Genomic DNA, 14347 nt, shown 5'->3' on the forward strand with positions numbered 1-14347 from the left:
CACCTGGGTGACGTTGATGACGTCACTGGGCCCGCTGGACGTGGTGATGGCTTGTAACAACATCGTAGCTGTGTAGTACCGGGGTGCATCTTACATGGCTTTAGTGTACAGATCGCCGTCGTGGTTGGGCACCTGGGTGACGTTGATGACGTCACTGGGCCCGCTGGGCGTGGTGATGGCTTGTAACAACATCGTAGCTGTGTAGTACCGGGGTGCATCTTACTTACATGGCATTAGTGTACAGCTCGCCGTCGTGGTTGGGCACCTGGGTGACGTTGATGACGTCACTGGGCCCGCTGGGCGTTGTGATGGCTTGTAGCAAGTCATCGTCGCCGTAGCTGTGAAGGACTGTGCCAGCGTTGCCTCGGGTACTGTATTTTGATGAGGCTCCGCTGAAAACATGTTTACTATACAATACCGAGAACCTAATAAAGTAGGGAAGTTTTTATACGATTTAAGAGACGAGCAATTCCAAAAGACATGCATGAGACATTACATAGACACCCCGATAACTATGCTTATGTATAGGTTTCAAACCATTGACTTATATCTCAGAACTGGCCTTACGTGCACTTAAAGTGGTACTAGTTCAGTGGTGTCACTCACGAATTCGAGCCAATCGTGTAGTGTACCTAGTCTAACGCAACTAGTTGCGACTAGGGTTTGAGATCCGGATATCCGGATATCCGAAATATCCGGATATCCGTCAAATCTAAGATTCGGATCCAACGTCTCATAGGATCCGGATATTCCGGATCTCACGGATCCGTTAAATATTGCATTGGTCGTGTTATTGGTACGCGATAAAGTCATAAAATAAATACAAATATTGCTTAAACTAAACAGTAGTAACAGTAACAGTATTAAAACGAGCTACCTGCATGCCTCCTAACTGGAATAAGGGTAAATATTTGTATGTTTTAAAGTAATTGTTATCAGGTTTTCGCTCGGTCGCCTTTGGGTCGTCTACCTGGAACATCATTAGTGCTTGTGCGTGTTGTTATTAGTGACTTTTTTGTGTTATCGTGTCGGTTCCCAGTCTTCGGTTAACATAAATAACATGTGCTTGATGTGGCTGCTGAGTAACTAATATTGATATTTTTTTCTCGTTATTAAGAAGCTGTAGCCCAAATTTCTTAATTTCCCGAAACTTTTGTAGTAATTTTACATTATTTTGCAGTAATTAACTGGATTTATATATATCTATAATGGAAGATTGTTGTAATGGGGACTGAATAAATGAGTTAGATACTTTTTCTAAGCCATTTTACTCAGTCGAACGACTGAAGGTATAGCTATTTTACCAAGGTAAAGGAAGTACGTTTTTTAATAGTATAAATTATATCACACCACACCGGTATAAAATAATAAAAGTACATAAATGTAACTTTTTCTCCATTTTCTATTTTGTGAGCTTATAATGGCAAATTTAAGAAAAAACGCCGAAGTTAAAGCGATGTTTTTAGGCACCTTTAGAATTAATTCTTCTGTTCAGATATATAGAAATAAATTTGCTTTAATTACTTCATTTTTGGCGTTTTCGGTTACAAATCGACTACGGCCTCCTAAAAAAAATGCATAATATTATTAATAGGAATACCTAATTAAGACTACACTGAATATCTTATTATACATATTTATATCGTTTTGAGACAATAATAATTATTATTAATAATTGTAATTAACTAAAACTGAACATTTTACATTTTACTGGCTGTTCCTTGTATGTAAGTTGTAAATTTCGTCACCTTTCTTGATACAGATCCGTATTATCCGAATTATCCGGATATCCGGATCCCTCAAATTTTAATATCCGAAATATCCGGATCCGAAAAATTGACGGATCTTGCAAACCCTAGTTGCGACCAATCGCGCGGCCGCGCGCGCTTGGTGCGAACTCATAAACCAATCACGTTGCAGCGTTTTCACACCGCTGTACTGGCCCCATTAATGCTCCATTCTTATTGCCCGTAAGGCTAGTCCTGAGATATACATATATGTCAATGTTTCAAACGTGTTCTTAGGAGTTCTTTGAAGCGAGCATGAGATGATAGCTCTTATCACTGCGAAAAAGGGGTTGTCGGCTATCAACAACTCAAATATAAGCTTCTTATATTCACCAAGCATCTGATTGTTTACCCGTTTCTTGAGCGAGATAATAGGAAGTCGGCAAATAAAATCTTTCTCGTCGGCGGTAGGTAAGTAAGTGTTACTTACGTCTTCGGGGAGTATGTAGCTGCAGTCAACTCGTGTTTATGACTTGTATCTTCCACTTTAATTCTCTGAAAAAGGCATTTTAGTTAGCCACGTAATCCATGACTACAACAACAGGTTCACAAACAACAAGTTTAGTTTAAGTAAAACTTTGTGTATTTAAATTCATGGCTTAGGAAGTCTAAAGTCAGGGAATAGTATAATTACCACTTATGGCACTTATCCACCTGACATTTAGATTTGTCCTCTTAAGACAATATCGCAGATGACTGTATTGTCTTATATTCATTTGGATCTCTTGTTCATACATGTATAGAGTCAAATTTCCTGAGGCATAAGATAGTGAACCAAAAACAGGATGTTTGTATAGGTAGTACCTACCTTAGGGTTGCCAGATCGAAAGCCGCTATTATCGGGAAAAAATATAAATTTTTCGGGATTTTGGGCCTTAAGTCGGGAAAAAAACCTATCAAATTAAATTAATTGTATTAAAAACAACGATATTTTACATTATTGGCACTGCGTCAGCTGCTCTGCCCAATCTCGCCACGCGCGCCCCGCGCGCGCGCTGACGGGCTCGACGCAGGTCGCTTGCTCGCTCGACGACAGTTCGGAACTTGAAATGATTGTTTTATAACGTGAAGCTGTTTTTCGGGACAATTTTCACTTCGTCGGGAATCGGGAACACATGCTAAAAATCGGGAGAATCCCGCCGAATCCCGACCATCTGGCAACCCTAACCTACCTACACCTACCTACTCAACCTGTTCATAGTAGGTACCAGAGGATTGCACAGCTAGTTTTGTTCATAATACTTGTATGGTTGTCTTCGTAGGGGATAATTAAAGATGTTAGGGGCATCTTTATTCTTTAATGTCACTTCCGCAATATGTCTTTTGCCCTTTATGAAACGGGCCGACAGCTCAGTATATAAATATATACCTAAAACCTTAGCCAAGGAAAGGAAGCCGTGCTAACACTTGTGTGCCACACATACATAATGCGGCGTTGAGCTGTTACCGTAGCTATATTAAAATTCTAAACTTAACAAGAAGTTAAAGGAGTAGGTAGGAATCAGGGATCAGACAAGGTTGGGATTCTTGTATATTACCTATATTAATTACATCTTATACAAACATTTTATGATAAGAGAGGCGAACAGGAAGACAGGTAATATGGCTGGCTCCTAGCGGGCCGCACAGTCGCCTCAATCAGATACATCGGAGCGACTAAGGTGCTCAAAATATTTGAGTAATTGAATGAAAAATAATTACAATTCGCAATATTATACTCGTTTAAAGTTAAACGCATTAATCGATTAGGTAGGCCGTTTTCGATGCCCAAAAGTAGGCACTCAGGACTGAAAATTTTAACCCGCAGCTTAACTAGGGTAATGTACTACGTACTACATAGTCACGCTCCGTGATTGTTACGCCATTTAGGGTTCTAGCTAAATTGGACATTCAATGGCGTAAGTATGGATAACCAATTTAGTTAGGACCCTAAATGGCGAACAATCCCGTGTGGTGACTGTACTGAACTACTTAACTATTTACATCTTGTCTGCTTACCTACCTCTGCTGCGAACCGCACATAAAAGCGAAACGTAATAATAAGGTATTACGGGACACCCTAAATAAATACTAAATAATACATGTAAACAGAACATTCGATATATGACAGCACAAACAGATGTGTCCTAGTTTAGCCTGCACTTTGACCCTGCAGCATCTATTGCTCTAGCGAGAAACGGTACAAGTCCCACACAACTTGTATGAAAGTTGTACCGCTATTCAGTAGTTTGCGTATTGCGACTCGCTACAGCTGCAACTCAAATATGACGTCGATTTAGTTCAATATCGACAGCTCGGAATAGATCGTTTATAGATGACAATACATTTCTCACTAATTATACACTATAGGCAAAATGTAAAAGGCTAGGAGAAAAACTAAGCATCACACAACTCATTATTACTATAATTATGGACTATCCAATATGGGGAACTAACTCATTGCCCAGAAGCAATAGAAGAGCACAATGGTTATATGTAATACGCGGATTCCACATCTACATACATTAGTGTAATTGTCGCAGCAATCAAATCGCGATTAGAAGGCAATGAACTCAAGTATGTGTACTGTACTGTGTATGTATGGTGTCTGTCTAGATTAGGCATTTCAGCCAGTATTGGTGTCAGTTAACAACGGTAAAAGTACACTTAGCCAATATAGCTATGTAGCTAGAGAACAACTTAGCCCTTGGTATGTCTTGGTGTACCTGATTGTTATTTGTAATAGTTAATATGTACCTGTTTGGTATATGTTAATGTTAAGTTTCATGGCGCATTGGATCTGTCTGTAAGGTCATGTAAACATATTTTTTTTTTCAAATAAATAAATAAATGTCCAGCATTTTACCTAAATCAAGAAATTGTTCAGTTCTCTATTTTTCATACAGTAAAAAGTATGAAATTATATAGTGTAAAAAATATTATTTAGTATAGTATTTTGTTTTGTTCATTCAATAGACTGGCATTATAATAATATTATGGATACTTCAATAAATTATTGTGCTTTTGAAAATGTTTTTATTATATGCAACACAAAGCAGTGAAAATAAAATATTGCTAATTGGTCGGGTTACATAATTATGTGGCTTATCGGTGATGGTTACTTAATGTTTATACATGTTACAGAACCACATTAAAACTACAGTAAGACCTAGCGTTTCCGGACTACTGTCTGCAAATTTTAGATTGAATAAATCACCAATACCGTACCGGATTACAGTGATCACCGGATTAGCAAGGGTCCGGATTAAGTTTCTTTTGAGGGTGCAATACAGGGTAACCTTTGTGGCAGCCTTCCATTCACAATTATGAGATACTGATCAATAATGCTGACAAAAACCCTCTTGAGCATTCTTAAGTAACATTATAGTAAAAAAAATAACATGAAAAGATACTAATATAAAATATTAATTTCAATTCTTACTGTACATATGCATATGTAATAATAATAGGCAAAATGAACTTCGAGAAAGTTAATAGGTATTTCTAAATCAATCCATATTAAACTACACCTTGGTATATAAGGGAAGAGTTCAAAAAGTTAGGTTATCATTTGTATATGTCAGGTGACAATTAAAACTCAGTAAATGGAAAAAAAATATTGCACAAAATTACCTTGTTTTATTACCTTATGGCTCACTAAGGCTTTAAACTTGTGGTAGTAATTAGTGAGGTTTGGTTGTCACCTGACAATAATTACTTAACTTTTTTACTCTACCACATAATTTACATACATCATACACATAATTTAGGAAATAAACAGAGTAGTTGCGTTGAGTGAGTTGATGGCTGCAGACGAGTATGGATCTAGTCATGGTATCAGTGACACGAACTAGAAGCATACTCGCCCACAAATATCATCAAGTCAATAAAAAGTAATCTACATCAAGTCTTCTTGTCTCCGCCGGTGTTTGGTCTACAAGCACTCAATGAGTGTAGATCTAGTCACAGAAGGCACTGCGCCACTAGATTCATACCCATTCAGCACAAGTAGATGTTATTTCTGATATAACACATCCTAAATCAGCCATACACAAAATAACCTAGAGAAAAAAATCATGTAACAAGAAGTATCTATATGCTCACAGAAAATATATGCTTTATCAAATAAAATATATAATCAGAACTTCTGCTAAGCATAAAACTACAATAAAACATGATTACAACATACATTCATAATAATGATGACAAGTACAAAACCAAAATTGATGTCCATACATTTAAACATGTATTTCTATCTAACAAAGTTTTTTATGTGTGCTTGCTATAGTATGTCTCACTCTAACATTCAGTTCCCACAATAAGAAGATAAGGACAGCATGTCACTTCAATTACTTCTACAAGGTTAAGTTGTTACAAAGAATAATCAAAGTAAAATAACGTACCTTTGGAGTTACGGCCATGTATTTAGATAGGACTTCATTATCTGGCCTGAATGTGAAGGAATATTATGACAATTTTGTTGAAACATGAACACAAAATGCATATAAAAAAAACAGTAACGATTGCAGAATTCGAGGAAATACGTTAGAAAACTTATTAACACTAAAACATCGTTAGAGCACGTGGAACATGCGAGCAAAAAGGATACTGAGTAGCAACGGACGCTCCGTACACCGCGACACTTGTGCCGGTACTCGTTCTAGCATCTTTAACGGGCGCGCTGAGGCGATCCGCCCGCTTGGAAAATTCCTTTCTCTCAAGTGAATCCAAGCTATCCAAATTCGGAGGAGCGCCACTTAAGTTCGTTAAACTGAACGCCATCCATTGTTCGACAAAAGTTTCGGCGTCGACGTCGTATTCTTCGCATAAACTCACACCTTTGGAATACAAGTGAATAATAAAACAACCTTGAACAGTCATTTTCATAGCGGTACAAGTCACACAAACAATCACGAAATGCGGGTTATTAACAGAGTTGCCGATAAGTGGACCGTTTATAAGTGATTAGTTAGGTACTTACATTTTGCTAAAACTTCTTTCTGTACGCTAATACCTAAAAACTGAAATTGCTCAGTCAGCAACTCCTCGGTAGCCATTTTCTGTAAATTTGAGAGAGTGAATGAAGTGAAGGAAGCAAGGAGAAGACCGCCAATCAAAAAGTTTGCGTCAGAAAGTTTGAACCATAGACAAGTCAAACCAAGCTAACCATAGACAAACTAGAGAAACTGCTAGAGGGGCGTCAAGCTAGTCGCCCATAATCGTTATTCGTAATCGTGTGTATAATCGAATCGAGAAATGTTATTTCCACTCCAACCTTGATTACACATTATAATTAAATGAAAAAAATGGCAAAGGAATGCTTTGCAATGGATAAATTATGTGATGTATGTTTAACCGAAAACAGACTGGTTGCTTTTAGTTTTTACAGTTGTTTTAGTATATTATCGTGCAATAATCGAACTCAATAAAAATCGATCGATTAACTTGCTGGCTTAAAATAAATAATTATAATTATGTATTATCTATTCAAAATAAAACAAATTTTCTATGACATTTTAAATATATTGAAGTTACCTTGAGGGTCACAGAAAATCTAATTAAATTTATATTTCTATATTATTTATTGTACGAAAAATGAATATCCTCGCTCGAATGCGGATTATTCCGCGGGTAAGTAATTCAAATATGTACACCTAGTTTATCAAATAATGGTTCCAACGAATAAATGATTTATGTATGATTTATAATGGTTCTGCCGGCCTAGCCAAGCTGACAATCGCTATCGCTTCGACAACGAAACGCTTTGTGTCTCTCTATCAGGGATGTTGCGGATGCAGATTTTTTGACATCCGCGGATGCGGATATTTAAAGGCTCACATCCGCGGATGCGGATGCGGATGCGGATGTCAAGATTAGGTACTTAGAAAATGCCAAATATTACATTTTTAGTATTTTTTTATTAAAAAAAACGTAACGTTTAGTATTTGAGCAAGAATATAGGTGCGTCATATTTAATAAACAGTAACTTGGCCGACTTTTCTGGATCTAGACGATTTCGTTATAGGTAATGACGAAATTACCTAGCACTTACGCCGCCGCTAAAACGTTCCTGGGCCGACTTGTTCGACATCCGCATCCGCATAAGCTCCGCATCGATTTCATGCGGATGCGGATGCGGATGTTGAAAACAGTTGCGTTTCGATCGCTACGGAGCGTAAGCGATAGGCACGTTGGCTACGCGGCCTGTTATCGATATATCTAGTGATGTGCCGTTACCGTAAATTACGAGAACAGAGAGAATCGTCGGGTAACTTTCGCGGTAACGTTCTCCGTACGGGTAATTATCGAGAAAGTGGTCTAAGTTTAAATTTTTTTAAACTTTTTTTTACAGAATTGATTCTTATTTAGGTAATACAATCTGTATAGAAATTTTCAAAATAATCTGTCAAGAGGAACCAGTTTATTACCAAAATTACCGTAAATTACCGCTGTAAATTACGGGCAATCATCCCCGCGAATGTTCTCGGGTAATTTTTCTAAGAGAAATTTTAACTTTTATCAATGAATTCAATGATGTATGTAATTAGATGTTAGAGATTAAATACACAATAATATTACATTATTTTACTAATGTTTAATAAGTTTCTTTTGATGTGCGATTTAAGTGTTTTTAATGAAAGTAGGTTGAATTAAACTTGCCTAACAAAAAATAAAGTGAGTTCCTTATTATTTTAGCTTAAATGTATAAAATTCATCTCATAGTTATGACAGTGATTTTAAATACCTAATTCAAAATGCTGTGTAATCTAAAAAAAAACATATCTTATACCTTTAAACGAGCAATTCTTATATATTTATTTATATATATTTCGGGGATCTCGGAAACGGTTCTAACGATTTTGATGAAATTTGCTATATGGGGGTTTTCAGGGGCGAAAAATCGATCTAGCTAGGTCTTATTTCTGGAAAAACGCTGATTTTTGAGCGTTTATATGTTTTCCGAGCAAAGCTGCTCGGTCTCCCAGATATTATATTTCAATATCATATGTAAGCAAGCATTGATGTGTAAGGTAAAGTTTGGTTTGTAATGACTTCCATTACAACAAGTGTGTTTTAAGATACAATTTTATTACATCGCGTGTTTATTTTAAGTTAAGTAGGCTGTTATATTGTAAACAGGTAAACGCTTATCAGCTGGGTTTGCAATGTACCCAGTTACCGCAGTAAAAATAAAACACGTGGAAAGTGCATTTTTGCACTGTGTGTACCCACACAGATTAAAATAGTTCCTGATGGCCCTCAAGATCCTGCATTTATAGCGTTCGACATTTCTATGTCCTGTTACTTGATAGCGCAATGAGCACGTGAGAGGATCTTTCAGAGTGGTCCTTTATTTATGACAAACTAAAAGAAGGCTTAGGATGGTCCGGTCCGGCCACATGAAACGTTTGATAGTTTTCCAGTTAAATCTCTTAAACATCCCCACAAAACACGAAGTCCACACAGTCTGCAGCCATTCATGCCCTTCAGGGCATGCTAAACCTTCCATCGCTTCACTACACATACAGCAAGAGGCCATCCCCCTCAGCGGACATCCCCAAACAGACAGTGAGTCGGACTCTGGAACCTTCTCAGAAGACCTGAACATGTCCATTACCACTCCGCTAGGAGCCCATAACTCATATTCCAAGCTGAGTGCATGGGCATCATCAATGCGGCGGCTGCCATCACTGCAAGGAGGGTAGTAGGATCCTCCATCCACATGCTATCCGACAGTAGAGCACTCTTAATCGCCCTGAGCCATATAATTACATCAAAACGCATCAGGTGCGGAGGCGATTAGCCCGGAAACGATTCTCCCGATCCACTTTAGCAAGGTACGCTCACTGCTGCTAGAACGTACAAAGAAACAGCACACTGGCTAAACCAGGGTGGAGGCCGAAAGGCCATGCCTGGTATCAATGAAAGACTCACGAAGTCGCTCTTTCAGGATCCAGCAGGAGGAAGGGTGACCCTTCCTTTTGAGGGGTTGGGTTGGCTGGACTAGCCCCCACCCCCCGTCATGAAAAAAAGGCGCCCGTCGTCGAGTTACGGAAATCTGCCCGTGCTACAATACAGTACAATATCCTCACAACATTCCTGGGAAGACGAAGACCTCCCGGCACATGGTAGTTCAATATCAAGAGGGAGATGAAAGCCCAGAACCTAAACCCTATGGTAACATTGGTAACCCAGAATAAACCGGTTTGGCTCCGCCGCCGTACACAGAAGCCCAGATAGAGCTGGGACTAATATAAGGAGAAATAAGAGTAGAAATTATTATACCAATCAACCACGTGTCAGATAACATAAAAATAATAATAACACAGAATAATAATATTGTAAAAAACATTTAAATACTTTAAAACCACAAAACTTGTAAGCAAAATTCAATCCTAATTTAATATACTTCATGGGTAAGTTACCGTAAATTCTCGGTAATTTACGGTAATTTTCACTAATGAGAATTACGGTAAGTGCGTAATTTCTCGGCGGCACATCACTAGATATATCGATGCAATATACCTACTGGCCGCATGCTAGTCCTTTCTCCAATCACGGCCCACTGAGCGCAAGAACGAGAAAGGCGCCCACTTTAGTTGTATCCTCCAAGGCGCCCACGGAAACCGCGGATTGACACCTCATTCATCAAAATCGGTTCAGTAGTTTTAACACTATGGTGTAATACTACACCAACAAACTCATATTGCGATTTAGATTCGTCGTAACATTAAAAAGATTTGCCCATCAATTAATTTGTTTTTATCATAAAAGTACAACTTCTCTCTCTCTGTCTATTCTCCCTAGAGAAGATAGATTGTAGTCTACTAAAACGTCATAGCAATATTGTAAAATAGGTTTTTGTTTCAGTATGTGATGAGTACCAAGCCCATGGCTCGTGCGATATCCACGACCCCCTACTTGCGAGAATCAGCGTCCCTTACAAAATTGAGAAAGTTACAAGCAGACTTTCAAGTAAGTGTACTAATCGTGTATACCTACATCAGTTACATCACCATTAAGTATAGGTACATACCTACTGTAATTAATTGTTTCATCCACTCACGTGATTCTTGATTAATGTCAATGTTGGCATTGACGATATCCCGAATAGTGGACTGCATAAACTCTGTAGTTGGTAGTTATAGGTAGGTACTAGATGATAGAGATTAAAGCTCGGGACACACTTATTGCATACGTTGCGTACGTGGGATAAGTGTGTCCCTGCCTTAAAACATGGGAATTTCAAACGAAGGCACCGTCACAGAATAAATAATAGTACTAAGTACAGAAGACTCACTCTCAAACAAAACGCGGCTGTTACGATCAGCACAGATATGGCCGCTAGGTGGCGACAGCGCCACGCGCGGCTTATGGCTTTCCCCAAAATTGAGGCCGAACGGATGTACTTTTAGCTACCTGTAGCAAAGCGACGAAATCGCGGAGTGAGACACGCCTGGCACCGTGCGTGTTGGGGGGTCTGCCATCTTGTGGCCTGAATCGTAAACAAACATGTACATTCCCATAACATCACAGCAAGTGCTCTACCGTTCTCGTACATTTTCTTGTACAGTCAGCCAAGAAAGTGGTCTACCACTTTTCGACTCTATCATCTAATTGATAGAGTCGAAAAGTGGTAGACCACTTTCTTGGCTGACCGTACATATTACTGAATCGCGATTAGAAAGGGATTGAGATAGCTGTTAATCCATATTGATTTTGACGTAAGTGTATGGAAATCTGTTATTTCTAATCCCTTTCTGATCGCGGCATGATAATAGTGGGTTCTGCCATCTTGTGACGATCGATACATCTCTCAATAGATGGCGTTGCATTTTCAAACAACTATTTCGTACGTTGGCACAATCTAGCTAAACTTATTATTTCAGAGATAAAGGTTCTTTCGTTAGGAGTTTGGACAATCGTGTAATTGGCTATGTGCATGTTTGTGGCACGAGGCACGATTTGGCGAGTATGGCCTATCCTACTATCACCTAATATAAAAATTTGGTCCCACTAAAGTTAACCTTTTTCCCATTACGTTCTTTGAACACAGTTACCTATTGGATTTTTAGAGTTCCTCAGCCAAAACTTTAGTTTTCTCGTGTCCATTTGTCAAAACTAGGTACTTTACACAAGTTGTGGCGAATTGTGATAGACATGTGTTTTCATATAATTTTAGTAGTTTGATCTAAAGCTTAACTGCCTAAGAAGTGTATGCCACTATGCTAAGAGACTCAAGGCCCCAAAATTTCCTCACAAATAAATGGCAGTATAGTAAGGCTCCATTTTTGTAAGAACATTTTGACCTATCTGCATTTTCCATGAGGCAATTTTCATGTCACAATAACTTGCATTCCAAATGGGGCAATCTCCATGTCACAATACTTAAATTGAATTCCTTCCTAAATAAGACCTATTTTATTTAACTACTGTTTTCAGTGTGATGACGGCAAACCAATCTGGCTGAAACGAGGCTTTACCGACAGACTCCTGTACACCTCCACCATTGTGGGCTGTGGCCTTGGCATCTTTCTGGTCATACTGACCTTATACGATCATGCTAAGCCTGAAAGCTGGAAGGTCAAGTGAACAATTTTATTATCTTACCAAAATTCAATAGTTTTTTTTTTCATTAGTTTTGATGTCACAATTTTTATTTTACTGTTGATTATTTATGTTAATTTATTCGATGAAGCTTAGAGGGTAGATAGTTCCGTTCCTATGTGGTACAGTTGCAGTTCCCTACAACATCTTCAACTGCATAACAGAAATGTATGGATTTCTGTATAATTTTGCACACTTGTTTGTGGAACATGTCATTTTAATTGTATTGATAAAGATAAACATCACAGAATATAAACTATCTACCCACAAAACTGATATAAAAAATTTACATTAATTTAAAAATATCCTATTCAAACTTTTTTGTCAAATTATTAGTAAAATAAAACTTTTTTTTTTAATAAATATTTTATTTTGCTACTCATCCTCTCTGGACATGGATGTGGAACTTGCAGGAGGGCATGGACTGCACTTCGGCGGTGACGATGCTGTTTATGGACAGATTTGCCAGACCGCCTCTTATCAGACCACATGTGTACGCCACATACTGCAAATAAATACATATTTTACATATTAGATACTAATTGAATATTATATTATTGTTTTAATTTAAACACCATTTTAAATGCTTATGTGCCAATTTAATGGACTAAATAAATTTAGTTCCCCGCTATACAAATAGTTATCAAATGTTCAGCTTAATTGTCAAGATTTATTTAATAATGGGGTTGGCAACTGCCAAAGGTTTTTATACCAGTGCAAGTACTCCACCTGTGTGCGTTATAAATCAGGCAAATCTTTACAAACCCGTAACCATGCAATAAAATATTTTTGATGGATCAATTTGATGTAAAATTAATTACTTACTCTGGGAGCATATTCCAAGTATTGTTGCCCATTAGAAAAGTTAGTTAGAAATCTGAACGCATTGTCTTGAAGCACATACACTCCTTGGTGGTTTGTGCGCAAATTATCAATTTGCTTCTTGTAAATGCAAGTCCAGAAATCTGTGCATACAAACTTCATGGTGTCCAGTTCATCTTTGAATCTCGACCATTCTCGGGTTAATCGCTCCATTACTTTATATCCAGCCGCAAATCCAATGTATTCCACAATAGATAAGTCTGCCTCCTGAAATGTATTTGCAATATAGCACAGCTACCCAGGGTGTGGTGTAATAATTTTGTACAAGTAAAGGTTTACCTTCTTTTCAGAGTTATCTTTCGATTGCTCCATAGCATAATTTATTATTTCTGAATGGAGTAATTCGAAAACAATGTCGTCAGCCATCGTTGTCAGCTAAGATTAGATTTCTAATAGTCGATTCTAGTATTTCTAGTTAATGTAATTTGGAAGTAGATCTCTATAATGTTTTATTACATGTAATTTTACATTTACTAGATACTGACTAACAAACCAGGCTTTCTATGATTTAAGTTTCATTTATTTGTTATTGTTCTATTTTAATAACCAAAATATCGATCGAGTTTAGTTTAAGCTGACGTTTCTGTCATAATGGCATTGAATTGACATGTTTTTTTTTTCAGTGTTACCAGTGACATTAAAAATAGCCCATATGGCCCTTAAATATTTACAATATGAATATTATTGGTTCACTTAAATTCTAATTGGAATAATATTATTTTATTATAAATAAAAACATCGTTACACTAATAAAACGATAAAATATATTTTTATTGAATTCTAAAATGGCCCATTATGTACTGGGGCCTTAAGAGTTGTAAGATATTGGTTTTATTCATTTACTTAAACTAATTACAATATTAACATTGTATAAAGAAAAGCGTAATTTGACAGGATTGATTTTATTTTTCATGTTTTTTAATTGCACATAGGTATATAATGTATACATAAATACACTAAACAAATACAAAAAATCGTCGTCAAAAGAATGTTATAGTTACTTAGTTACTCATTTCCACGTTATTTCAGTTATTATCCATTGATATCATGCATATTTCAATCAAATTGTGTAAATATATCAAAAACTACTA

At 37.3% G+C, this 14347-nt stretch overlaps 3 protein-coding genes across 3 annotated transcripts in view; 1 reads left to right on the forward strand and 2 right to left on the reverse strand.

The window, feature by feature from the left end:
• Window positions 1-6903, reverse strand: part of LOC134655848 (DNA polymerase alpha subunit B) — a 29866-nt gene extending 22963 nt beyond the window's left edge. Inside the window, exons 1-5 of the mRNA XM_063511339.1 lie at window positions 6748-6903; window positions 6376-6604; window positions 6170-6215; window positions 2218-2282; window positions 228-392 (exon numbers count right to left, since the gene is read on the reverse strand). Of these exons, the coding sequence (XP_063367409.1) occupies window positions 228-392; window positions 2218-2282; window positions 6170-6215; window positions 6376-6604; window positions 6748-6823 (581 nt within the window). The 5' untranslated portion in view covers window positions 6824-6903. The remainder of the gene's footprint in view (window positions 1-227; window positions 393-2217; window positions 2283-6169; window positions 6216-6375; window positions 6605-6747) is intronic.
• Window positions 6904-7280: 377 nt separating this feature from the next.
• LOC134655897 (uncharacterized) lies at window positions 7281-12390 on the forward strand. Its single transcript, XM_063511393.1, has 3 exons — window positions 7281-7397; window positions 10638-10742; window positions 12210-12390. The coding sequence occupies exons 1-3, from the start codon at window positions 7362-7364 to the stop codon at window positions 12357-12359; spliced, it is 291 nt and encodes a 96-aa protein (XP_063367463.1). The 5' UTR covers window positions 7281-7361; the 3' UTR covers window positions 12360-12390.
• A 331-nt stretch (window positions 12391-12721) lies between these two features.
• On the reverse strand, window positions 12722-13622 carry LOC134655613 (trafficking protein particle complex subunit 6b). The gene is made up of 3 exons (XM_063511048.1): window positions 13536-13622; window positions 13200-13463; window positions 12722-12879 (listed from the first exon to the last, which is right to left on the reverse strand). Exons 1-3 carry the CDS (start codon window positions 13620-13622, stop codon window positions 12754-12756), a joined length of 477 nt encoding a protein of 158 aa, XP_063367118.1. The 3' UTR covers window positions 12722-12753.
• Window positions 13623-14347: the final 725 nt, after the last annotated feature.

The sequence above is a fragment of the Cydia amplana genome, chromosome 17, assembly GCF_948474715.1.
Source record: "Cydia amplana chromosome 17, ilCydAmpl1.1, whole genome shotgun sequence".
Classification (NCBI taxonomy): Eukaryota; Metazoa; Arthropoda; class Insecta; order Lepidoptera; family Tortricidae; genus Cydia; species Cydia amplana.